The 26,757-nt window shown below is 36.9% G+C and overlaps 4 protein-coding genes across 4 annotated transcripts; 2 read left to right on the top strand and 2 right to left on the bottom strand.

Annotated features, from left to right (window-relative positions):
• Positions 1–2,314: 2,314 nt before the first annotated feature.
• LOC127119275 (L-tryptophan--pyruvate aminotransferase 1) lies at positions 2,315–4,065 on the top strand. The gene is made up of 5 exons (XM_051049477.1): positions 2,315–2,467; positions 2,580–2,886; positions 2,968–3,251; positions 3,351–3,652; positions 3,764–4,065. Exons 1-5 carry the CDS (start codon positions 2,385–2,387, stop codon positions 3,946–3,948), a joined length of 1,161 nt encoding a protein of 386 aa, XP_050905434.1. The 5' UTR covers positions 2,315–2,384; the 3' UTR covers positions 3,949–4,065.
• Positions 4,066–4,562: 497 nt separating this feature from the next.
• On the bottom strand, positions 4,563–9,061 carry LOC127119274 (AP-1 complex subunit mu-2). Its single transcript, XM_051049476.1, has 11 exons — positions 8,731–9,061; positions 8,497–8,643; positions 8,352–8,414; positions 8,083–8,259; positions 7,882–7,985; positions 6,902–7,009; positions 6,677–6,773; positions 6,464–6,561; positions 6,160–6,301; positions 5,930–6,052; positions 4,563–4,969 (listed from the first exon to the last, which is right to left on the bottom strand). Exons 1-11 carry the CDS (start codon positions 8,857–8,859, stop codon positions 4,871–4,873), a joined length of 1,287 nt encoding a protein of 428 aa, XP_050905433.1. The 5' UTR covers positions 8,860–9,061; the 3' UTR covers positions 4,563–4,870.
• Positions 9,062–20,993: 11,932 nt separating this feature from the next.
• On the bottom strand, positions 20,994–22,478 carry LOC127123017 (uncharacterized). Its single transcript, XM_051053284.1, has one exon. It carries the CDS (start codon positions 22,476–22,478, stop codon positions 20,994–20,996), a length of 1,485 nt encoding a protein of 494 aa, XP_050909241.1.
• A 2,236-nt stretch (positions 22,479–24,714) lies between these two features.
• LOC127119273 (uncharacterized) lies at positions 24,715–26,318 on the top strand. Its single transcript, XM_051049475.1, has 2 exons — positions 24,715–25,481; positions 25,811–26,318. Exons 1-2 carry the CDS (start codon positions 25,437–25,439, stop codon positions 26,177–26,179), a joined length of 414 nt encoding a protein of 137 aa, XP_050905432.1. The 5' UTR covers positions 24,715–25,436; the 3' UTR covers positions 26,180–26,318.
• The last annotated feature ends 439 nt before the right edge of the window (positions 26,319–26,757 follow it).

Below are 26,757 nucleotides of genomic sequence, written 5' to 3'. Positions count from 1 at the left end.
AAGTCAACAAATAAGGTACACATTTAATCATTAGCTTGTATGTTGATGATTTAATTTATACCGGAGATGATGAGAATATGATGGTTGGATTCAAAGAGTCCATGATGAAGGAATTTGATATGACAGACTTGGGTAAGATGAAGTATTTTCTTGGTATTGAGGTAGTTCAGATTGATGGTGGTATATTCATCAGTCAGGCAAAGTACGTGATGAAAGTGTTGAGGCGTTTTGGAATGGAGCATAGCAATTCCGTTGAAAATCCAATGGTTCCAGGATTCAAAATCTCCAAAGATGAAAATGGTATGGAGATAGATGGTTCATTCTTCAAGCATCTGATTGGGAGCATGATGTACTTGACCGCTACGAGACCAGATATAATGTATGCAGTAAGCTTATTAAGCAGGTATATGTCAAGGCCTACAGAACCTCATCATTCGGCAGCCAAGAGAATTCTACGATATTTGCAAGGTACAACAACGTTTGGCATTCTTTACAGAAGGGGAGGAAGTCATGAGTTGATTGGTTTTACTGACAGCGATTATGCCAGATCAGTGGAAGATAGAATAAGCACCTCAGGCTATGTTTTTATGCTAAGTGGAGCAGTTGTGACTTGGTCTTCTCGAAAGCAACCTATCGTAACACTAAGCACAACTGAAGCTGAATTCATTACAGCTGCAAGAAGTAGTTGTCAAGCAATATGGATGCAAAGGGTGCTAAAGAAGATTGGCTACATGGGTAGTGAGAGTACTGTCATCTTTTGTGACAATAGCTCAACAATTAAGTTGGTGAGGAATCCGGTGATGCACGGCAGGAGCAAGCACTTTAGTGTGCACTACCATTTTTTACGAGAGCTAGTGAATGATGGAGTTGTGTAACTTCAGTTTTGTGGTACAAGACAGCAAATAGCCGACATTTTCACCGAACCGCTCAAATTGGAGCTATTTCGGGAGCTAAGAAGGAGGCTTGGAATGTGTGAACTACCACATGTTAACTAGCTGCAAATGCAGTCTAGTTCAACTGAGGGAATGATAAGTCTTTAGTTAAATAAGAGTCCTAGTTTTTAGGATAGTTTGTTTCCTTATTTCTAACTAAAAGTGGGTTGTAGTTTGTTACGTTCATTTTGTTCCATATTTATTTTACTGCATTTCACAGAGAATAAACAAGTCATTCACAGTATTATTAGTTATTTTTTATTGAATTCTTGTTGCATCTAACAAAATTTCTAAAAAAAATTTGAAGTAATCTGAAAATTTTGGTATAAGTATTATAGGACTAAAAATATTTTGTAGGGGTAAAATTATAGATGAGATATGAGATAAAATCTTCAATTTTTCGTAATAAATACATATCATAGTAAATGAGAAATATAAGAGAAAGACAAACATATATGCCTAAAACAAATTTACAAATTAAAAAAATAGGAGAGAAAGAAAGACAACAAATATTAACTTAATTGATATACATTTGACGCACATCAAACACAATTGTATATTGAAATTTCGTAATGATCACCTCATTAGTATATAATATGCAATTACTCATATAAGTATTCATTAAACACTATTAGAGTAGAGAATACACTCTACGAAAATGTGAGTTATACAAGTTGCATGGCAAATTTCGGACATATTATACTATTTCACTATTGTAAGTGTCTGTTTGTGTTTGTATTTGTATTGTAGTCACATTTGTCACGTCCCAACTTATTTTAAACGTAACTTCTTGAAGCTATGAATGCAAGCTTCATAATTAATACAAAACTCTCTTTTTTAATTATAAATGACTTTGAACAAATATTTTGTATCACAATATAAATATAAGTCGTTTTATAATACCAATAAATGATTAATATTATGTTTCCTATTATATCCTTAAATATTTATTATTCTCTCTCCTTTTAATTATATCAATTTGTCTTTTTAATACCATTAATAAAGGACAATTTTGTAAAATCTTTCATAATTTCTCATTTTTATATCATAATTATTACATTTCTTAATACGTGTGAAAAGTAAAAAAACTGACTTATAATAAAAAACGGAGGAAGTATATGTTCCTTGGTGCCAAGGAATCCATATGCCGGCATATTGTTCTAATTATTCATACATTTTCTATCATTTCCTTATTATACATTACTTCATCCATTTTCTTATAAGTTTTTCATTTAACTTGGACATGCCACTTAAAAACAAAGTAAATAGACAATATTGTAAATAAGACATAACCTTATTTATTAAACAATTTCCAATGCATCACGATGATCCTTATCTGTTATAGGTAGCTTACATAATCATAATTGAGCAGTTAGTATTATATAACTCAAGAACATTGAGGTTAGGGGAAACACCAAGAGTGAAGCTTCCATTTTCAATCAATAACTAAGCATGGTGGTGGCTAAGGCTTCTTCTTCTCCTTCTCATCCTCTCACAAATAATGTCTTCCCTTGTTCCATCATTGATGCTCAGAAGTAATTATCTATATAATCTCATTATTATTTTATATATTTGAATTCACTTTAGTTTTTAGATTTCTTATCTGATAGATGAATGATTTTATATATAAGATTGTTCAATTAACAGGGGTGATCCATTGGCATTTGAGTCATACTGGAAGCAGATGAATGACGAGTGTACGGTAGTGATTAAAGGATGGGAGTTGATGAGTTACTATAGCGATTTGAGTAACATGTGTTGGTTCATGTTGCCAGAACTCAAAGATGTCATTGAAAGAATTCACCATTTGGTTGGAAATGCTGTGACCAAAGATAGATACATAGTCGTTGGAAATGGTTCATCTCAGCTCTTTCAAGCTTCTTTGTTTGCTCTGTCTCCTTTAGATGTCCCTGATCACCCTGTCAATGTTGTTGCTGCCGCTCCCTATTACTCGGTAACATTTCGTTGATCGGGAGAAATCCAAGTCGTGTCTGATAGAAGGTTAATTAACAATGTGTTTGATTTTATTTTATAGGAATACAAGAATGTGATTAATATATTGAATTCAAGGATGTTTCAATGGGGTGATGATGCTGCTGTGTATGATAAAAACGAACCTTACATCGAGGTGGTGACCTCCCCGAACAACCCTGACGGGACTCTTCGTGAACCGGTGGTGAACTCTGTAGCTGAAGGGAAGTTGATTCATGATTTGGCGTATTATTGGCCGCAATTTACTCCGATTACTCACGAGGCTGATGATGATGTTATGCTCTTCACATTCTCCAAATGCACCGGTCATGCTGGTTCTCGCATCGGGTGAGTTCGTGAACCAAATGTAGTAAACTCCTATATAGAAGGCATTTGTGTTTTTTAGTTATTACTATATGCTAAAGCTTGATATTTGTTTTTGTTAAGATGGGCTATTGTGAAGGACATTGAAGTTGCTAAAAAGATGGCAACATTTGTGCAGTCGAGTTCGATGGGGGTGTCAAAAGAATCCCAAACACGAGCTGCCAAGATCATTGGAGTGGTTTGTGATGGTTACCAAAATTTCAAGTCCAGTGAATCTGAACTCTTCTTTGAATATAGCAAACGTCTCGTGAAGGAAAGGTGGGAGAAATTTAGGGAAGCTGTTGAGCAAAGCATGGTTTTCACTGTAACCAAGTATCCAAAGGCTTACTGTAACTTCACCAATGAGATATCTGAAACATACCCTAGTAATTTATTTCCCATTTCTTGAAGCCTTTTTCAACCCTGTCATCTCTTTAGTTGTCATTTTGTAACTTTAGGTTTGGTTTGATTAGACATATTTTGTTTGATTCCTACAGGTTTTGCTTGGCTGAAATGCGAGGGAAACGAAGATGGTCATAACTATCTAAGAAAATTGAATATTTGTTCAAGAGAAGGGGAACGATTTGGTGCTGATTCAAAGTTTGTTAGGGTTAGTATGCTTGGCATGGATGATGATTTCAATGAATTGGTAAAGAGGCTATCAAATGTTAAAATAGAATAAGATCGATTGATGGAAGTAAAATAAGGGTGTTTCAACAGTGCCTTGAAAAAACTTTAGTGTTTTGGTACTGTTTGTTGATTACAAATTCAATAAAATTGAAGTTATGAATTATACTTATTTAGAATGTTTGTTATCTTTCATTTAAAGATTTAAATATGGAAATTATCATTAGTATATTTGTTTGAAATTTTTCACAGGTTCTCTGTTACTTGAGTAAACAGTTTGAGTTAGATATAATTTTAATTGTCAGAGCTTCTTAGCAACCTTAAAACAATGCTAAGTAGCAATGTTTTCAGGCCTGCACCTCACCACCAAATTTAATACAGTAATGTTTACAAATTTTTTACTGTATTATTATTTTTTTACTCAACTGTATTATTTTTTCAAGACTTTCTCATCTGAAACATAATATTTGCAGCACGAATGTCTAAATATATATTAAATGAAATTTACTACACTACATTTGAAGGCAACATCATATTACTCACTGTACTTCTAGAAACACTTGATATTGTACAGTGTAAATTACTAAAGGTCGAAAAGACAGTAATACAAAAGCTAAAGATTCTCTTTCAAATGAAAATCAAATCATATTAAAATATAAAGACAATGGAAAAGATGAAATCAGATAGTGAATGAAAGCAAAATGAGGTTTAAAAACATACATTTTCTGCACATAAACGTATTTGAGCGAAAGGACTTGCACACGAGGTACAGGCTCGTTTGCGAATTCCTGATTTTTGGTGTGAACTTTATAGACAGTGAGCAACTTACAATCTGTTGCCAAAATGATTATCTTGAAGAGATAGACATTTGGCCAAATAAATTTTAACTTCTCTGAAGAGCCCCAGACCTCATCCAAATGTTTAAAGTCGCTGATCATTGCGGATGTGACACAATCACCAAAAACAGATAGAGGACCTTAAATAAGCCTTAGTTCATACTCTCCTGCCATTGTTATGTATCGCACCCATGGAAGAGCCTGATACCCACTCTTCTCAATAATCTTCAAATATCTAACCTAAAAGACAAAAACATTACATTTTGATTACCTTCTCCATCAAATCAATCAAAGCTTCTACTAAATGAACAATACTATCAAATATGTGGTAAAACTTAATAATTTCATCAAATTTGATGTTGTTGCTGTTGTTTTATTGATACCCGTAATTGCTTATTAATTTCTGAACCTTCTCTGATGTCAAGTTCTTTTTTTTACCATCAATTGATTCAATTCTTTGCTAAAGAGATTGATAAACATTTCTTGAAAACTTCTGCATAACAATGGAATTGTGAAAACAAATTGAACTAAAACAGATTTGTTTAGTTCACTACACCCTCAATCCATTGAAATAATCAAAATGTTGGCAGAGACAAGTTCTAACAGTATATCTAAGCACTCAGGGAACCTACATAAAAGGTGGCTATGAAGGGGGAGAACCAAGCAACTTAAATACTCCACCGAGCATCCCATATTACTAGATGCAGGACTTGGGCACCCCATAATAGCCAAGAGCCTACCATAGAACCTCGTCTATGAGCCGATGTCATGGCGGCTGGCACTCTAATACAATTTACTCGGGCTTTCCAATCAGCCCTTCCTCCGCATAGCCCTTTCTGAGCCGTCGACAGCCAGACTCTGATACCAGTTGATAAGTTTCTAACACTTGGGAAACCCTCCCTTAATAGGGAGCTATTAAGGGAGAAGAAACAAGGCACCTATTTACTCCACCAAGCATCCCATACTATTTGATGTGAGACTTGGGCACCGAATAATACCCCAAGTCCCTATCAGATACACCAATATGAAAATGGTGAGATAGACAACATGAAGGAATGATATATTATTACAATGAAGGAAATATTCCCCTAAATTTTGATCAGACATGGTCATTGAAGGAAGCAAACATTGTATCAAATACTGAAATAATAGCCTAACAAATAACAATACTCATAAGAAAATCATGTTTATGTAGCATACCTGTATTCCAGAAACAGTAAAATATGGTATCTCAAATTTCACACGTATAGGAGCTTTTCTCTCAGGAGTTGCTTCCTCATCTGTTATACTGGGAAGGCGAAATTCCGCTCTTAACATATACTCCTGAAAATATGAAAAAGAGAAGATTTGAATCCAATAAATCACATCAAATTAAATTTAGGTATCTAGATGGACATTATTCAAAGGATTCAAAGACACTTCCATGTTACCTTGCCTCCAGGGAAGGATCTAATTTTCCAGATCAACGCATCTTTTTCAGGTGCATATGATGCAGATCCCATTGACGTTCGAATGTTAGGATTGGTTGCATCAACAGGCACGGGCAACTCAATCTCAACATTTGTGGCAGTGCTATAAAATAAATCCTATTAGTTGGTGAAACAAGGATATTTAGGGAAGACTAAAATCTGGGGCAAAAACCACACAGCATGAATTAAAGGGAAAAGATCCCTCATCTTCTGTCAAGGAAAACATAAAGAAAAATGACAGGTATCAGAAAAGAAGTCTCAGTACCTACGTTCCTTAAACTGACTCCTAGCCTTTACCATAATCTCAATCCGACTCTTTGAATGCTTTTCAACAGTTGCTTCCACCCAAAGTAAAGGCTTAACCTGAAAAGAGATGGTACGATCAACAGAGACTTCAAAATGATCTCGCTCTCTGAGTGTGTTGTGTGTGTGCACCACCTCTCAATAAAAAATTATTTTATATCAACAGAAGATGAACCTGTGTACTGAGTCTGTATGTCATCAAATCAAATGACCCATCAGGAGGTATGAAAGAAATTGTTCGATCATTTTCAAATCGAGCCAACCGAACACACCTTCATAAAATGCCAGACATAATTTGAAAACTAGCATCAAGAAGAGGAAAAATGCTTGAAAATATATATATGAAATATTTAATTCTGAGAGAACAATTTGTAAAGACAATAAAGTCAACCATACATACTGATGAAACTTGATGTCTTCCAAGTCTATCGCCTTTCCCTTGGTTGTTCTACCTTGTGCCTCTAACAACACTCTATCGTTTAAACCAAGTTTACACTCAGGCATACCACTGCATTATAATAAGCCAAAAACACAACATGTCAGTTTCCAGATAGATACTCCAGTATGGCTGCTGGTTAATAGATACTTCACTATTAATGCTCTCAACTGTGAATGTACTACATGTATCCAGTGGTTGGACCTGTCAGCAAAATATCTAATGGGTAGAAAATTGACATATATGTCCATTGTTCAGTATGAGCTCCAAAAGAAAGCTTCAAATGTACAAAATGAATAAAGCAACATCCATGGGAAATCAGTACAAACAGAAAGAAAAAAAACATGAAGTCCAAATTGCTAATTTCATTTGCATTCCTCAAATTTCCACTAGAGATGATACCCAAGAAAAATATAGTATACAAAACTATTCAATATAAGGAATCAGTATAGGCTTGGTTCCCTAATCCCTAATGTCTATCACTTCAGTCCTCACCAATAACCATGTATACATACATACCCTATAGTGTCCACATATGAATAGACACAAGAATAGAAACATCGAAAAGTAAAAAACACAAAGTAGAAAACTGCCAACAATACTTCATCCAAAGAGAAATATTAGCAAAATTAGATCAAATTACACATTAAGAAAAGTAGTTGAACAATTATCACATTAAATCTAGGCAGTCTTAATTAAAAATTAAGTCTACGGTCTTAATTACTCTACAAACAAATTGATTCAATGAAATTATAAGAAGTTAAATTAAATGAGAGTATTTTAGAGATCATGTCATTAAATAGGAGAGAGAAGTAGTGTAATTTGCTTATACATCATTCAGAGGGAGTATTAGAATTTAGATGTTGCAATCAATACCAAAACCTAAAAGATCACAAAACAATACCTAGAAATACAATAGATCTCAAGCAAAGCAAGAAGCAAACCTCAAAAATGTTCTCATCTTCAGTGCCCCAACAACGTCAGATCTAATTAATTGTCCGTTGCTATTGACGAGTATATTAACACTCTCCACCACATCCAAGAAAACCTGAATACAAAAATAAAAAAGTACAACTCAGTGGCCGAGCCAAGACCATCATATTACAATTCAAAAACATACAATTATTCACTTCTCTAATAACCACCTCGTTTTTCTTGTAACTAATCCCTTCACTTCGCCAGGACACTGCATTAGTCACAGCCATAGGAGGTCTCTGAGTAACTTCCATTCTATAAGCATCAGTCTTAATAAACTCACTAAGAATCTTTGCCTCGGTATATTGAGGGTAACCAAAGTCCATAATTTCATCAAGTAGCTCATACTGCCAACAACACAACAAATCCAAATATCAAAACCAAACCGCGAAACTCAACAAACTCATTCATATAAAATCACTTCGAGCAACATTTTTACCACAACAACAAAGTTATCCCTTAGCGATTCTTCTTCTAATTCCTCAAAATAATGCTTAAACACCTGCCACAGACACCGATATTACTGATTGCACGTTACTTAGAAAAACTAATTCAATGAAGGATCGAATCAGAAAAGTGCTTACATCAACTAGTCGATGCAGGAAGAAAATAAGACTAGCGGCATTACAGTTTTGTCTCGCCGCAATCGCAAGGTAAACATTGCTATGTTGTATGAACATATACGTAACACCGTTATCGTAAACAACCGGATCTTGACACTGTTCATCAGCCTAACAAAAAAAATCGATTCGTTCATAAAGACATCGTGTGGAGTGTGAATTTGAATTTGGATCTGAGAGAATGAAGTGAAGTGAAACCTGCTTGTCGATGAATTTGGTGAAGAAGCGCTCAGCTTCAATGGCGGAGACGTCGCCGCGGTAGTCACGCCAGACGAGGATGCGGCCTTTGATGTCGAGGAGGAACAGAGCAGAAGCTGCCCCTGACATTGATGATGCGTTCAAACGCTGGATCGGATCCAATTTGAATCAGCGTCGCGGTGGTGATGAAAGAAGAAGACGACGGAGAATAGGGACTCTAGCGACGCCGTTAGCACCACCAGAAAACAAGTTATTGAAGCATTTTCAGATTTTAAAAAATTGTTTATTTATCAATCCGTCAAAAAAAATTATTATTGTGAATTTCAACTTTCTCCTTTAAAAAAATCAACTTTCTTTTTATTTGTATAAGGAATTGCAACTCAATCCTTTGAAAACCCTTTAAAATTGTTATTTTTTAAATTATAAATAAAAATAAAATTCATTCTTCCCTCCATCTCAAATTAGATTGTTCTTTTGAGTTTTTAATATTTTTTAAGATAGTAATTATATTTTGATTTCAATTGCAAAATGACTTTCATTTACAAAGTTACTCTTATTAGTATGTAGGGGAGTAATTAGATTAATTAAAATGTAATAAAGAATGGTTTATAAATGGAAAATATTAATAAACACTATATGCTAAAAAGATATAATTTGAAATAAATAAAAATAAGCAAATTTTATCTCAACCCAAAAAAAATAATATTGTTGGGTTGAACATCATCACCTAGGTTCAAACTCTAGACCTGATAGTTATGTGTGAGTTTCTACCACTTTATCAATGTGAAGGTGTAAACCTAGCTAGCGTCTTGGAAGGTTAAGTTGTTAAAAAAGCTCGATAGATTGGCATTTTCTTCTTGCAATCTCATTTCCATTCCTCCATAATATATGTAGACTGTTTTGCTTTCTTAAAGCGTTTGTGATCAAACCACTCGCAACTTCATATGAAAATGTATTAATAATATATGTATCACATTGGTGTGATGGTAGAAAATTGAACAACAAAAAATGTGGGGTGGATTAGACACTTGCTTGACTAGAGATGTCAACATCTCTCTTCTAAGTACGGGTGGACATGCTTTAAGATTCTTACAAGTTTTAAATTAATGTTCTTTCTCATAAATATGTATTTGGCGACCACTGTTGGAGAATTGCCATCATGGCGCAGCGGAATTTAAAAAATTCTCCATTTAGTGATCCTTACGAATGGGCATGATCAGTGATAGAATCGTTACCTCTTGTGGCGATTCAAACCTTTGGTGCAGATCTCTGATAATGATCAAAACCTTTGATACAGATCCACGGGGCGATCACGAACGTTGAACGATGACAACGTCTCTACTCAGTCCACACGAACGGATTCCTTCAATCGCAGTGCTAGCTGTTATGAATGAAGGCTTTGAGTGAGAGAAAGAGGGAAACAAAATTCCAAGTCTCTACTTGAATTTCTGTCTGAGTGGAGTGACAATGCTTCTACCCAAGGGGTTCTATTTATAGAACCACTTGTGTGGGCTTCAAGCCAAAAAGCCCACTTAAGTGTATTTTGCCCATATCTCATAATATGCCAAAATCACTTAAGTATTTGGTACCTTACCATATTTCGTTTCCACTTAAGTGCACCGTACCTTACGATGTTCCTTAATTATTCTATCTCTCATCAATCCGTCCTTTGTGTGTGACCCTATAGGTTTTCGCGGCGTTGGCAATTATATTAAATCACGCATTTAACATAATAAACAGTGAGCGGTATCTAGCAACACATCACTGCTACCCAAGTCACGAAAATGTCATGTGATCTGACAAAACCTCCTGTGATAATAATTATGTGTATAATTACCCCTTTGCCCTTATGTCTATATTGAACACAAGGTATAGACCGTGTCACCCTTGTCCAGTTCAATATTGGGCCCATAGACATTTATCTTGTTACGCAGGATTGGCAAATTCCATCTAGGACACTCATGTCCCTCAGCATGCTTTGTGGAGTACTCATCAACTGTCTTTATGGTCATCCAGTTACGGATAACGTTGGATCAGTAATAAGGCATTCAACTCTACATCTAGGATCCATAGTGGTTTCAGGTCGAAGAGTGGTATACACTATTATCACCATGAGAATAACTTATGACACTTTGCATAACTTTCTATATAGTATTCTCATAGCGGGTCAATCCGGTATAAATATTACTCCTAATATTCATACCTATGTTTAAGACTTGATAACTCTTTATCCATGACCCATGAGATGTGATCATCAGTCTACAAACATAATAGTCTTAATGCTTTAATGTTATCCCACTTCACATTAAAGCTCGACTACGGATACTTTAAGAACAGTGTCCTTATGTTTAATGTGTTCTCATGATTAAGTCACACTTAATACATTAAACGGACTATCTATTCCAGGGACTTTATTAATCAACCATAATAAAGAAAATGTCTTTTATTATTAATAAATAATTCGATACAAGTACCAAAAGTATTGGCCTCTAGGGCTTACACCAACAACCACATCCCCTCTCATGTCAAAATTGTTGGGTCACATACTTGAAGTTCTAATAGTAAAATCAAGAATATCCTTAACATGGTTTTGCTTATAGCGGATTAAGAAATTTCATCTTTCTGATTTAACCATTGACATTATTTTGGTCTTATGTGTGCTCTTGTTCAATATGTACATATCTATGATCTTTGATTAATGGTGAATTATATTTTCCCCTCATTTGACTCTTAAATCTTAAATAGGAGAAAAATTCATATTTGGAATTAGATTTGGAAGCTCGAGCTCCCTAGAAAAAGTTTAGTTTCGTTTTTATTAGCTTGCTACAACTCGATTTCTACTTTATCTATGTTGCATCGTAGAACTTAGAAAGATGCGACTTTTTGTTCTTGTTACATTGTTGAAGCTGAGACTTTTCTTCAATGTGTCATAGACTGCATTCACTTTAGAAGTCTTTAGTGCCTACTAAAATTCTCATATTCTGATTTCTTTGTTGACTCGGGTAACTATAATTGGCTATAAGTAAGGCTCTATGAGTAATTTCATTAATCATTTTGTTGCATATGTTTAGTGTGCTTGGAAAAACTGCATTTTTACGTGTCTTTCTTGGGAAGCCATCCATGTTTATTGTTTATCTTTGGTATTTCATAGTATGTCCCTACTATTCTGGTCATGCTTCCATAAGTCACCCATTAGTCCTCTTTCAAGAAAGGTGGATTAAATATAATTTCTCCAACCATTTCGGAATTATCATTAATGTTGGTGGAAGTTGTCTCGCCTCTCGTTCTCGTGTTGGTTGCAGTAGCCTTATCTGCAGCCCCTCTAGTGATATGCTATTGAGTTTCTCTAGCTTCATTATAGGTTCGTTTGGCATCCTTTATGATGAGCTTATAGATATTTGTTGCGACCTTACTCAAGATAAAGACATCATTTTTTAAGAAAGTATAGTGTTGCATGTTTTTGTGTTAACATCATCAAGGATCTCAATCATAGGTTCTACAAATATGTGGTGATGAATCGAGACATAAAAAACATCCTTCTCCAAAATGTCCTAGAAAATGTTTTTTATACCCTTTGCAAAGATAATTGTGTTGATTTTATGACTAAGCTTAGTGATTCCTCCAATCTTTGCTTTTGGATCCATGGTTCACCATCGTCCTACCTCAAAGACTTTATCGTCATTGACTCCTCTAAGAATCTTTTTAAGGATGTAGTTTCTTTGTTTTCTTTTCTATTTTCTTATTTTTGACTTGTAACCCAAAAGAATACGAGCAAAAAACTTATTTCACTTTAATAAAAATAAGACTGGTAATATATGTTATAATAAATTCAAAGAATTGAGAACTAGCATAGAGCTTTGACATCTACAAGGGAATGAGTAATAAGGTTTGCATGACTCATAGCAAAATTAATTGTAGTTTTATTTTGATTGTAAAAAGACTTTACACTTTAAAAGAATACCTTTACATCTAGTGCAAAGTTCCCACTGAGTAATAGCTGAAAAATATTCTAGTATCTAAGCTTGAGAATATGTTATACAAAAATATTATGAATTATATAAAAATATTATGTTACACGGAGGAGACGTGTGCTTTATTGCCAAACTTCCTTACATTGTCCAGTTGAGCGTACAAGTGAATAAGATAGGTAGCTCCTTAAGAGAACTCGTGAATGTTATTTACCTATGTGAAGTATCTCGAGTACATGAAATTAGTTTATGTGGCACTTTAATCAACAAACATAGTGGGGTTACCCAAAGTCCTAATTACATAATGTCGGAGATGTTGTATGTTTTTGATATCACCGTGATAACGATAGAGGATGTAAAGTGATAGGTTTACAAATCCTCTAACCATATAGAAAGTGGATTCAGAATAATCCTTCTAGAAAGGTTCCAAATGACAGGAATCCATGACAAAGAACACGAGGTTACTAAAATTCTATAAAACTATGTAACTTACAAATACATTGTAAAATTTAACATATCTAATAAAAAAATTGATGATTATAAACAAATTACAATCCTTTGCATTTGGTTTAGATGAAAAATGATAGATTGATATTTTGAGTTTTGAAATTTTAGAATTTCAAACTAATGGAATGGGAAAAGATATATAGTGGAAAAAAAATAACGTGTATATATATATATATATATATATATATATATATATATATATATATATATATATATATATATATATATATATATATATATATATATATATATATATATATATATATATATATATATATATAAACACTTCTAATAATTGACAAAATTAATAATTGAAAAGCCTATGAAATATGTATGAGGTCAATTAAATTTTTTTTTTTTTTTGCTTGGATAGATAAGGCTAGATGCGGTTCTTAAGAAATTAATAATTGAAAAGCCTATGACATATGCAGAATTGTATCCATCTTTGATTCTCAAGAACCTTATTCAACCCAGAAATCCTCCACAAATTCCTGAACCACTTCCATGGTGGTACAAACCTGAACTCCGTTGTGCCTTTCAACAGGGAGCCCCTGGCCACGACATTGAAAATTGCTACCTGCTGAAATATGAAGTACAAAATCTCGTGGAGAGTGGAATGGTGTCCTTTGAGGAATGTGTGCCTAATGTGAAAGCTAACTTGTTGCCTGCTCATGGCAATGCTTCAGCCAATATGGTGGACGGTTGTCCAGGGAATTTCCGAGTGTTTGATTTACGACGTATATGTAGGTCGTTGGTGGAAATGCATAGGACCTTGTGTAAAATCAGTGACTGTGAGAACGACCATGATGGTTGCACAATCTGCAGCATGAACCCCTGTGGATGTATGATTGTCAAGAGAGATATCCAGAGGTTGATGGATGAGAATGTAATCCAGATTCAACAGTCGAGGGATATAGATGATATCAATGTGATTGTTCCGATGTTCAAGACCCCGAAGCGGGTAGTAATCCAGTTTGATAGTAGCAGCAACAACAACGTCAATAGATCGGTATCACCGTTGGTAATACAGTTAGCGGGCCCCGTCCCGTATGCATCCAATAAAGTTGTGCCTTATCAGTATAATGCCACAATGGTGGAAAATGGTCAAGAGGTTCCGTTGTATGTAGCAAATTTTGTGGTGAATATAACTAATATAGCAAAGGTGACCCATAGTGGTCGTGTGTTTGGTCCGGTCTTTCCAATGGAGGTAGAGGATGTTACGGCCAGTAAGAAGGTGGGTGTGCCTCTGAGAATCCAGTCAGTGCTCCATTGTGTCACTCTGGTGAATCCAGCAAGCTGAAGCCTAATGATTATGATGAGGTATTGAGATTAATTAAGAAGAGCGAGTTTAATGTGGTGGAGCAGCTGCTCTAAACTTCGTCAAAGATTTAAGTGTTGTCTCTGTTAATGAATTCTGAAGCACATAGAGAAGCGTTTCAAAAAGTACTAGAGCAATCCTATGTTGAGCACGATGTTACTGTGGATCAGTTTGACCACATTGTTGCTAACATCACTTCTTGCAATAATCTGAGCTTTTGTGATGAAGAGGTTTATGAGGAAGGTAGAAATCACAATCTAGCACTACATATTTCTATGAACTGCAAGGAGGACGCACTATCCAATGTGTTGGTTGACACTGGTTCTTCTTTGAACGTACTCCCGAAGTTAACTCTTTCCAAACTCTCCTATCAGGGCGTTCTTATGAGGTATAGTGGCATGATTGTTAAGGCATTTGATGGTTCTCGCAAAACCGTCATTGGTGAAGTGGACCTTCCAGTCAAGATAGGTCTGAGTGATTTCTAGATTACTTTTCAAGTGATGGATATTCACTCAGCGTATAGCTGTTTATTGGGAAGGCCATGGATTCACAAGGCAAGAGCTGTGACATCTACTCTACACCATAAGTTGAAATTTGTGAAGAACGACAAGCTCGTCGTTGTTGGTGGAGAAAAGGCATTTTTCGTGAGTCATCTGTCATCCTTTTCTATGTTGAAGCTGAGGAGGAGGTTGGAACTCTGTTCTAAGCCTTGTCTATTGCTGAAGTGAAGAAAGTTGGGGCACCCATGTCTTCTTTCAAAGATTCCCAAAAAGCTATTGAGGCTGGGTGCATTAATCAGTGGGGTCGCATGGTAGAGATTGCCGAGAATAAGAATAGGGTCGGATTGGGTTTTCAACAAGGGTCGTTCAATGTCAAAGCTGAAGATGTGCAATCGAGTTTCCACAGTGGAGGGTTCATTCATGGTAATGATCAACACTCAGTTGTCGTGATCAAGGATGATGAAGACGAAGATTGCGCCAACTTTGTGACGCATGGCCAGGCTTGCAACAATTGGGTTGCTGTTGATATTCCTGTTATTGTTCACCGCTCTAAGTAATTTGTTTTTCATTTTTAAGAAAAAAATACTTCTCATATGCCTAAGGGAGAAGTGAACATTGTTTGGCATTTCAATTATCATCAATAAATACAATTCTATTCATCCACATCTATGATGTTTTATTTTTACTTTTTGCTTTTCTGAAAATGGTAATCACAAAAAACATAAATAAATAATAATTGTCCATCTGCATAATATTTGGTCACAATTCACTTCTCTACAATCAAAATATCAAATCATTATGCAGGTTGGTTCCCAAACCCATTGAATACAATGATCCTACTCCCTCTCCAAACTTTGATTTTCGTGTGTTTGAGACTGAGGAAGAGACTGATGATGATGAAGTATCTGATGAATTATCTCGTCTACTTGAGCATGAGAAAAAAGCCATTCAGCTGTTTGAAGAGCATATTGAGCTAGTCAACTTGGGTTTCGAAGATGATGTGAAGGAAGTCAAGATTGGGTCTCAACTGTATCCAGAGGCTAAGACGGGGTTGGTTGATCTTCTTCGAGAATATTCAGATGTGTTTTCTTGGTCCTATCAAGATATGTCTGGGTTAGATTATGAGATTATGTTGCATAGATTGTCGTTGAAGCCAGAATGCGCTCCAGTCAAGCATAAGTTGAGGAGAACTCATCCTGATATGGCAGTGAAGATCAAAGAGGAAATGTAGAAACAAATTGATGTTGGTTTTCTTGTTATCGCTGAGTATCCGCAGTGGGTGGCCAATATTGTGTTTGTTCCTAAGAAGGATGGAAAAGTCCGCATGTGTGTTGATTATAGAGATTTGAATAAATCTAGTCCGAAAGATGATTTCCCTCTGCCAAACATTGACATGTTGGTAGACAATACAACTAAATTCAAAGTCTTTTCGTTTATGGACAAATTTTTTGGTTATAATCAGATCAAAATGGCACTTGAAGATATGGAGAAGACCATATTTATTACGCCCTGGGGTACGTTCTGTTATAGAGTGATGCCTTTCGGTTTGAAGAATGATGGTGCAACATACCGGAGAGATATGACCACTTTTTTTCATGATATGTTGCATAAAGAGATTGAAGTTTATGTTGATGATATAATTGCCAAATCAAGTGATGAAGAAGAACATGTTGAGCATTTGTTGAAGTTATTCTAGCGTTTGAGGAAGTACAAACTCCGCTTGAATCCCAATAAGTGCACTTTTGGTGTTCGTTCTGGTAAGTTGTTGGGCTTTATTGTCAGTGAGAAAGGTATTGAAGTTGATCCTGCCAAGGTCAAAGCAATAAAAGAGATGCCCGCGCCCAAAACTGAGAAACAAGTCAGAGGTTTCCTCGGTCGTTTGAATTATATCTCAAGATTTATATCGCATATGACTGCCACGTGTGCGCCTATATTCAAGCTTCTTCAGAAATATCAATCTTGTGATTAGACCGTAGATTTCCAGAAAGCTTTTGGCAGTATCAAAGAGTATCTGCTTGAGCCTCCGATTCTGTCTCCGCCTGTTGAAGGAAGACCATTGATCATGTATCTGACTGTACTCGATGAAAGTATGGGTTGTGCTCTCAGTCAGCAAGATGAAACTGGAAATAAAGAATATGCAATTTACTACCTCAGTAAGAAATTCACCGACGGCGAGACTCGGTATTCTATGCTTGAAAAAACTTGTTGCGCATTGGCTTGGGTTGCTCAACGTCTGCGTCAGTACATGTTGAATCATACTACTTGGTTGATATCTAAAATGGATCTGATCAAGTACATTTTTGAGAAGCCTGCTTTAATTGGGAGAGTTGCTCGTTGATAGATGTTGTTATCTGAGTATGATATCGAATACTAATCTTAAAAAGCTATTAAAGGTAGTGTCTTGGTTGACCATTTGGCTCACCAACCGATTGAAGACTATCAGTCAGTGCAGTATGATTTTCTTGATGAAGAGATCTTGTACCTGAAGATGAAAGATTGTGATGAACCATTGCTTGAAGAAGGGCCAAAGCCTGGATCTCGTTGGGGCATGGTATTTGATGGAGCTGTTAACCAATATGGTAATGGCATTGGGGCAATGATTATTACTCCTCAAGGCACTAATTTTCCATTCACAGCTAGATTAACTTTCAAATGTACGAACAACATGGATGAGTATGAAGCTTGCATTATTGGGCTTGAAAAGGCCATCGATCTCAGAATCAAGTATCTTGACATCTATGGAGATTCAACTTTAGTTGTGAATCACCCCGTTTGATACCATATAGAGATTATGCGAGGAGGATTTCAACTTTCTTTACAAAGGTTGAGTTTCATCATATCCCTCGAGATGAAACCCGGACGGCAGATGCTTTTGCAACATTGGCTTCTATGATTATGATGAAGTTTTGGAATGAAGTTCCCAATTTGACTGTGATGCATCTTGATAGGCCAACCCATGTGTTTGCCGTTGAAGAGGTCAAAGATGAAAAGCCATGGTATTTTGATATCAAATGTTTCCTGCAAAGTCAGATTTACCCGCCTGGGGCATCTTTGAAAGATAAGAAGACTTTGAGAAGATTAGTTGGCAACTTCTACCTAAATGGTGATGTGCTTTATAAGAGAAACTTCAATATGGTTCTGCTTAGACGCGTGGATAGACACGAAGCAGACTTATTGATGCCTGAAGTCTATGAAGGTTCATTTGGTACTCATTCCAATGGACATGTTATGGCAAAGAAGATGTTGAGAGCAGGTTACTATTGGCTGACAATGGAATCTGAATGTTGCAAGTTTATGAAGAAATACCACAAGTGTCAGATTTATGCAGATAAGATTCATGTTCCTCTGACACTGTTAAATGTTATTTCCTCTCCATGGCCCTTCTCCATGCATGTGGGGAATTGATATGATTGGCATGATTGAGCCTAAAGATTCAAACGAACATCATTTCATTTTGGTGGCTATTGACTACTTCATAAAGTGGGTTGAAGCGGCATCATATACAAATGTGACCAAGCAAGTTGTTATGAGGTTTATCAAGAATCAGATTATATGTCGTTATGGTGTACCAAGTAAGATCATTACTGATAATGGATCAAACTTGAACAATAATATGGTGGAAGCTCTTTGTAAATACTTCAAGATTGCACATCATAATTCTTCTCCCTACAGAACTAAGATGAATGGGACTATTGAAGCTGCAAACAAGAACATTAAGAAGATTATTCAGAAGATGGTTATGACGTACAAGGATTGGCATGAGATGCTCCCATTTGCTTTGCATGGGTACCGTACATCCATCCGCACTTCAACAGGGGCAACCTCTGTCTCACTTGTTTATGGTATGGAAGTTGTGCTCCCCGTAGAGGTTGAGATCCCATCATTGCGCGTTTTGATGGGAGCCAAGTTGACAGAAGCTTAATGGTGCCATATCAGATATGATCAGCTGAATTTAATTGAAGAGAAGAGGTTGACTGCCATGTGTCGTGGTCAGTTATACCAGCAGAGAATGAAGAAAGCATTTGATAAGAAGTTCAAGCTTCGTGTGTTCAGAGAAGGTGACCTTGTGCTCAAGAAGATTCTATCTTTTAAACCTGATGCTAGGGGAAAATGGACTCCAAATTATGAAGGCACATATGTTGTTAAGAGAGCCTTTTTAGGCGGTGCTTTGATTCTTACAACTATGGATAGTGAAGAGTTCACTCGTCCTGTGAATGCCGATGCAGTCAAGAAATACTTTGCTTAAAAAGAAAAGAACAACTCTCTAAGTTGAAAACCCGAAAGGGCGGCTTAGGCAAAAATGAGCGTCTCGGTGGATTGAAAACCCGAAAGGGTGATCCAGGCAAAAATTAGAGACATAAAACAGAAAATTTATCCTGGTAGATTGAGTACCCCACCCTGGGGCAATCTAGGCAAAAATTAGGGATTATGGCAAGTACTACATTTGGTTGATCTCCAGTCTTGAGAGAAATTTTGAGCAAATATGTCAACTCTGATTCATCATCCTCAACCGAAGCCAAGAGCATAGTGGATGTTGAAGTTGGTAGGGATAGTAGTGATCATTGTATTCAATCAACTCTGATTCATCATCCTTAACCGAATCCAAGAGCACAGTGGATGTTGAAGTTGGTAGGGAGAGTAGTTATCATTGTATTCAATGTAGCCCTTTTCCATGTAAATTACCATTTTTCAATTTTTGTAAAGATCTGTGGAGTCTTGTCATTTACAGACTACCATCCTATTAAATAAAGTTAAGCTTTTAATCCAACGAGTCTCGAAGTAAGCGAACAAGCAACTGACTGTACGACATGGGAATAACATCAAAACTTCTCTCAGGCTTCTTCAACCTCTGATGATAGTGATTTTGTCGTTGTGGAGCATAAGATTGTCGATACTGCATCGATGGAGTACCCGTAAGAATAACATACATCAGTTGCTGATAGAGAGCTCTTGGAGGTCCAAGTTGTGGATGAAATCCACGAGGCTGCTCCTGATGTGTAGTAGGGCCAGGCATGTTCACTAGAGTGACCACTTCTGGCACAACAGTTGGCATGGAGTTGCCTTCCTTCCTCATCATTGACTGCGGGATCTCCATGATCAAACTCACCTGATTCTTCAGCTGGTTGATCTCAACCTTCATCGCTTCTGGATTTCTTCGGAGTTCTTCCATGGTGACCTGCAAAAATTTTCTAGTTCAAGACAGTTGTCGGGTAATCAACTTTGATGGAAGTGGTTCTGTGAAGGTTCAAGCAATGATGGGTTCATTGGTCTTAGATTTATTAAATGCAATATGATGTATGAATGATGCATATATGCAAAAAGTTTTTATTTATTTTATTTTATGATTTCCAGGGAATCTTCGAGATTCGTCTATCATTTTTACGAGCAACCATAGGGTATAAGAGTAGAGATAGAAGAAGATAATTCCCAAATAAAGGGAAACAACACATTTTTATTCAATAAGGAAGAAACAACAAGTACATAATATGGATCAACAATATGCTCAGTGAGCTACAACATGATCGGCCTGAAGCCTCTGAAATACAACTCTACAAATAGAGACAAAGTGAAATACAACCCAATGAGTGTCATGTGGAAACATAACATCATAAGCATCTTCCAGCAGCTTGGGCAGATCTTCCAAGGCATGAACAACAAACTGAGCCAAACGAAATGCCTATCATTCTAGTATTGCGCATCCTTAACGAGATTACGCAATAATGTATGATTAGGTCCATCTAGAAGATCCTGCAAGAAATCTTTCTTCTGGTCTAGAAGGACTTGAATATGACGAATCTTCCTCTCCCACTGAGTGACCTCTTGATCGAGCAACTTGGTGCTTTCGAAGTTCTTGTGAGCTTGACTCTTCAGCTCTCGGATTTCTTCGAATCTCTTATCCAAGTCGAATTGATGCTGAGACAAAGAAACTTCTAGCTTCTTAACCCAGTTTTGCTCCTCTTTTAGCTCCTTCTAGTAAGTCTCTAGCTGGCTTTGCAACCTCTTGAGCTGATCCTGGCAGTTGATCTCTGTCTTGCACACTTTGTACTGTGTTGCGGCAAGTTGCTTCCTCTTCACAGAAAGGCTTTTGATAGAACCCTTCAAAGCATCGCCTACTTTCCTTCTTTTGTGTTGTTCTTCCTGGATCTCTTTGGTGGACTTGGCTGCTCGGTCCCTTTTCTGGTTGAGCTTAAACTTCGGATTCTCTTTCTCCAAGGTGAGCTTACCGAGGTTAGATCGGAGATCCACATTCTCTTTCTCTAACGCTTTGATAATCCCCTTGAGTTTGTCAAATTCTGAAATAGGAGCAACAACAGGCTCAACAAGCTTGATGACCATGGAAGGTTCAAGCGAAAATGGCAATAAAAACTCTTTGACTTTCTCCTTAACCCACTGAGCGTAGGCTTCTTTCGCAATACAGTTCTTCTTTCCTAATTCAGCCCTTCCATGATGATGGATATCTCCCCAGGCTCGGATAATCCTCTTCTGGAACTCTAAGTTTTCAACCCCTTCATACAAAACAAACTCCTCTAAAAGCTCGGAATCTGGCTTGTCTACCATCGGGTAGCCCAACTGGAGCAATGTTATCCTTGGGTTATAAATAATTCCATCCTTTGTACCTAGAAGGGGCACATTGGGGAAATTACCACAATCCATGATGATCTCAACACCGCCATAAACTCTAGAATACCAGGAGATGTCTTCAGCTGTGAGGGACATAATCCTTTGAGACCATTTTAGATTTCCCTCGTTGTAAACAAAAGGACCCTTGCTGGGTAGATGCGAAATAAACCATCTATACAGCAGAGGGGTATAACACATGATAATCCCATTCTTCTTCTTATTCATCACGTGGATGGAATAGTATGTGTCAGCAAGAAGAGTAGGAACAGGATTCTTGGCCATGAAGAGATAGATAGAAGCCAAGTCAGTAAAGTCTTCCATATTCGGGAACATCACGATCCCATATATGATTAAAGCAAAGATAGTGTTAAAGGCATCCCAACTCTCAGCTTCGGCAGATGTAATAGCCTTGTCGACCAGAAATTTCAAGGCAAACCCATGGGTCCTACCCTTAGGTTTAAGATTGAGCTCCACCTCCTTCTTCCCTATGTGAAGGATTTCAACTAGATGTTGAGACTTAGGAAGTTCCTTTGTAGGGACAAAGGGAGTCTGATCCTTAATTTCAATCCCCATAATATGTGAATATTCCTCCAAAGTAGGAGCCAACTGGTAATCCTGAAATGTGAAGCATCTCAGAGGAGGGTCGTAGAACTGCACTAGAGTGTGAAGAGCTGTAATGTTGACCTTAATGTTAAGCATGCCTAAGAGATTCCCATAGACATCCTTGAACTTGTCTTTGTTGTCAAAAACCAGGCGAACTCCCAATCCTCTCAATGTCTTCAAAGAAGGTTCCACAAACTTGTAGCTATAAACACCTCTTCTAGTAGGATCCATTCTCTAATGATCACTCAAACAAAGACTTGTCTCTTGAATTCACTGGAAATGTACATGCAAAAATTAATTTCAAAATGATGTAATGATATACAAGCATCATAGATTCAACAGTTCAGTATAATCTGGATATTCTGGATAATCTGGCCACATCATATAATATAAGATCAAAGGTGCGGCATGACCTAGACAGTCTGGATAACTCAGTATAGGATCAATAAACTAATGTGACATGAAAAATCTGGATAATAATCTGTCCATGCAACTCAATATAGGATCAAAGGTCCAACATATATAAGAGATCAATGGTATGAAAGGTCTTGGTTTCCTGCATAAAAACCCAATAGCCCTCTCACATGTGTGTACTAGTCCTCAAAGATGGTCCCTAAAAGGTCTCCCAGAGTCATCGAGTCAAATGAAAATACCCTGCCATAGTGAATTCTCACAAGACAAAAGTACTTTCAAGTGAGTCTAGTTTGAGTGTGGCTCTCGTGACAACCCAACGTGCAAAACGCAGGCCGAAACGACTATCCACGAATCTATCTTGTGTGTATTCTCAAGCTCGGGTGTAGAGCTTCTCTCACATAATATCATCCCATCCCAACATGTAATATGACAGATAATATCCAGAATACAATAGCATATGAATATTTAAACCAGTAAAGCAATGTGATAAATAACATAAATAAAGCGAGTAAAGCAATAAAGGTAAACACCTATTCTCATAAGGAGAATAAACAAAATTGGGCTCGACTTGCTTAGGAAAGGTTCCCCAGCTGAGTCACCAGCTGAAGCTACACGAATTATACCCAAGTGCATCGCACGCTCAAAGATACAACAGAGTCGTCATCGAACTTTATTTATTCCCGAAGGAAAGGGAAAACATCGATAAAACCCAGGGGAAAGAGAAATGGGTAAGGAATTCGGTTATGCAAGGGGAATGTATTATCACCCTTAACATCCATAGTACTCCACGGGAACCGCTTTGAATGTTCTTTGCAAGAACATGTGTTATTATCTGAAGATTACTCGCGAAAGGGGAAATAAGGGGTTAATAGATAATTGTGAAAAATGTGAGAAATAGATAATTATGAGGAAAATGAAGGTTATAAATAATTGTGAAAAGGGTGAGAAATAGATAAATGTGCTCGCGAAGGATTTGAGCCCTCATGCCTACGTATCCTCATTCGTGCAATGAGGAAATCAGAGCTCTGTAGTTCATGGAACTAAGACGGATGCGTTAGTTGTTTTTAATGGACAGCATTAACGTTCGTGTTCTACTATCGACTGGCTTATATGCTCGATCATGGGAGCTTTAAGTGCCTATTTGTTTGCGGTAGAATGGATGAACTCGGATCACACTCTAGCAGTTAAACACTGCTTGCTCGCACACGGAGGCTTAAGTGTCGTTCACGGTAGAACGGAAGTAACACATCCTTTCTAAAAAGGTTTTAAATTGAAAATGAAGCTCAAAGGCAAAACTGAGTTTGATGAGGTGAGTTTGCTTTTATTCTGAAATGAGAGTCATGATTTGAATCATATTAAAGCCTATGAATCAAGATGAATACAACGAGTAATTGGATCATTCGTCCCGCACCCATAGATATTCAAAATGGGGGTAGGAATTCTCTAGTCCCATTCCTTCTCCATTGCTTAAGGCTCGTAGCGTACAATCCTAATCGTATGGTTAATTGTTTTTGAGTTTATTCACAAAATGGTTTTAGTTTTACTGGGAGAACCAAAGGATAGAAATGGACCCCTGAAAGGTGGAAGTCTGATCTTCGGTCCGATCTTCATGCATGTGTAGAAGGACTTATCAATTATTCGATTTAAATTACACTAAAGTCTATGAATAAAGGCGAATACAGTGAGCAACTGGGTCATTCGTCCCACATCCAAAGATATTCAGAATGGGGGTAGGAATTCTCCAGTCCCATTCTTTCTCTATTACTTAAGGCTCATGACGTGCAATTTGCATCATAATCGATGAGTGTTGAATTTGAATTTTCTTGCAGCTTCCCATGACGAATTTGAGGTGTGAATAGGGTGGTTCGCTTGGCTTAATTGGAAAGGCCCACGGACTTGACCTGGTTGGCCAAAAACGGGGGTAAGAGCGAAACGTTGGGCCTAAGCCCAACCAAATTCAAGCCAAGGCCAGGAGGGGATATGCAGCAAGTAATCTTAGGGCCATAGGCCCAAGCTCCAAAACTGTTTACGCAAAGACCCGGTCTGAACCACCAAGACTCGCTCTTCATGTTCGTCCAAACGCAAGCTTAGGTCAAAACGCGACGAAAACGATGACTCCTCCACGACGCCGAAAAAACTCGCTACGCGCCGATCCAATCTTACACCCACAACCAAGATATCAACGGAAAACCAAGAACTCAAACTCACCCTCTCATGTATAGTCAAGAATAACAACTGAATACGCTTTCGTCCTCATCCTGGAGTTGCGCCCAACACTGAAATGGATTTTGCTATGCTTTTCTCTTACGCGTGGAATGGAAGAAATTGAAGAGAGAAGAATAACCTACCAGATTCATCGATTCATCGCGTTGCGCTCGTCGATTTGTCACGCCGCGTTATGTTGTAGAACGGAGATGAAGAGTTACGTTCCGTCGCCGAATGAATGTGAAGAATGAAGCGTTGGAATATTGTGATGGAGATGAGGATTCGCGATCGATGTCGTAGAGTTGAAGGATGAAGCTTCGAGTTTGTGCATTGTGAATCGGTTGAGATGATTATGATGCTCCGATTTGCGCCTCCGAAACACGAACAGGTAAGAATCGATCCTTTTCTTCTTTTGTTACGATTCTCTGCGTTGTTTCTTTCTTTCATTTGAAGGTTTGTATTGTGTGGTTCTTCTGACTGGGTTGAAGGTTGAGGGTGGAGAGAAGACGAGAACCAGGTTGAAGGTGATGAACGGGGAGTGAAGAGGATTGAGGGTGAAGTCCGAAACCGATGAATAATCTCCTCCCTAAAAAAATCCTCTGGAATATGATGAAGGTAGGTACTTATAGCATTTTCCAAAATCCTCTTCTCTACTTCCTTCAATCGAATTTGTTTTTTCTATTTTGGTTTTGAGTTGGTTATGATTTAGTTGGTTAGGAAAAGTTAGTTAGGGATTTAGATGAATTTGATGAAAAGAAATGTTAGCAGTCAGTTTGATTTATAGTCTGTTAAATGATGGTAGTGAATGAGAAAATCCAAATTCTACTAACGCAGTCAGTTTTCATTGAAAAATTCTGTTATTGTTAGTTCTATTAAACATTTTTACAGGTTAAAATTACTTAATTCTGTTTTCAATTTTCATTCTTTGGCTGATGGTTTTGCAGGTTGTTCGGTATATGTTGTCGGCGGGTTGCTTTGGTTTGCATTGCCGTTTTGGATTTGTATGTAGCTTTTGGCTTTGGCTCGCGTCGCCATCGGCTCCAGCTGGTGCGTGTTGCTGCAACGGTGTTGTTGTTGCTGTCGGCTTGTGCAGCGTGTGGTTGCAGCTTGATGTCGTTTATGCTTGGTTATTCCGTTTTGTTTTGAATTGGAAATTTGCCTTGCGTTTGGATTGCGTATGTGGCTTATACCAGCTGGTTTTATGTTGCAGCTTGTGGTTTGTTCTGCAGCTTATGCAGCTTTCTTTCAAATTCGTGTTTTGTCCTGTTGCAATTCTTTTGTATTACTTGAAACCACACTTGGGCTTGGGCTAGGTAATTTGGAATGGGTCAATAAAAAAGAAATGGATAAAAAGGTTTTGTGTAGTTTGTAAATTGTAATGGTTGTAAACATTGGTTAGTATTGGATTAGATTTTGGTTAATGTAATTAATTTGGAAAATTATTATGATTAATTTGGAATTAATGGGGTATGGAATTAAATTGGATATTGGGAAATGGGTGATGAAAATTGGATGTGGGTAATAATTGGTTATTCATCTTCGATCGGTTAAATGGGCTTAAGGAGGTGAATTGGTCCACTAACATAATCAAATCAAAAATAAACTTCTAACAATTGAAATGGAAAGTTAAATTTAATTCGAAATTAAAAACGATAAATTCTAAAATCAATCGGCTAGAGAAAAATAATGAAATGGTTATGAAATCAAACTAATCCTCAAGAGTCAATTTGAATCTCAAAAATCAAATTTTGAATTAAAATCAAATTTGAAATTAAAAAGAAAATCCATTCAAGACTTCAAGAATTAATTCAAAAAAAAAATGAAATGATTATGGATCACATGATTAAAGATTTAGAGATTGATGTTTGACTTTGGTCAACTGGTTGACCAA

This window comes from Lathyrus oleraceus, chromosome 2, assembly GCF_024323335.1.
Source record: "Lathyrus oleraceus cultivar Zhongwan6 chromosome 2, CAAS_Psat_ZW6_1.0, whole genome shotgun sequence".
In the NCBI taxonomy this organism is placed as follows: Eukaryota; Viridiplantae; Streptophyta; class Magnoliopsida; order Fabales; family Fabaceae; genus Lathyrus; species Lathyrus oleraceus.
The sequence above is the reverse complement of the archived record's forward strand: the minus strand, read 5'-3'. Positions and strand labels throughout refer to the sequence as shown.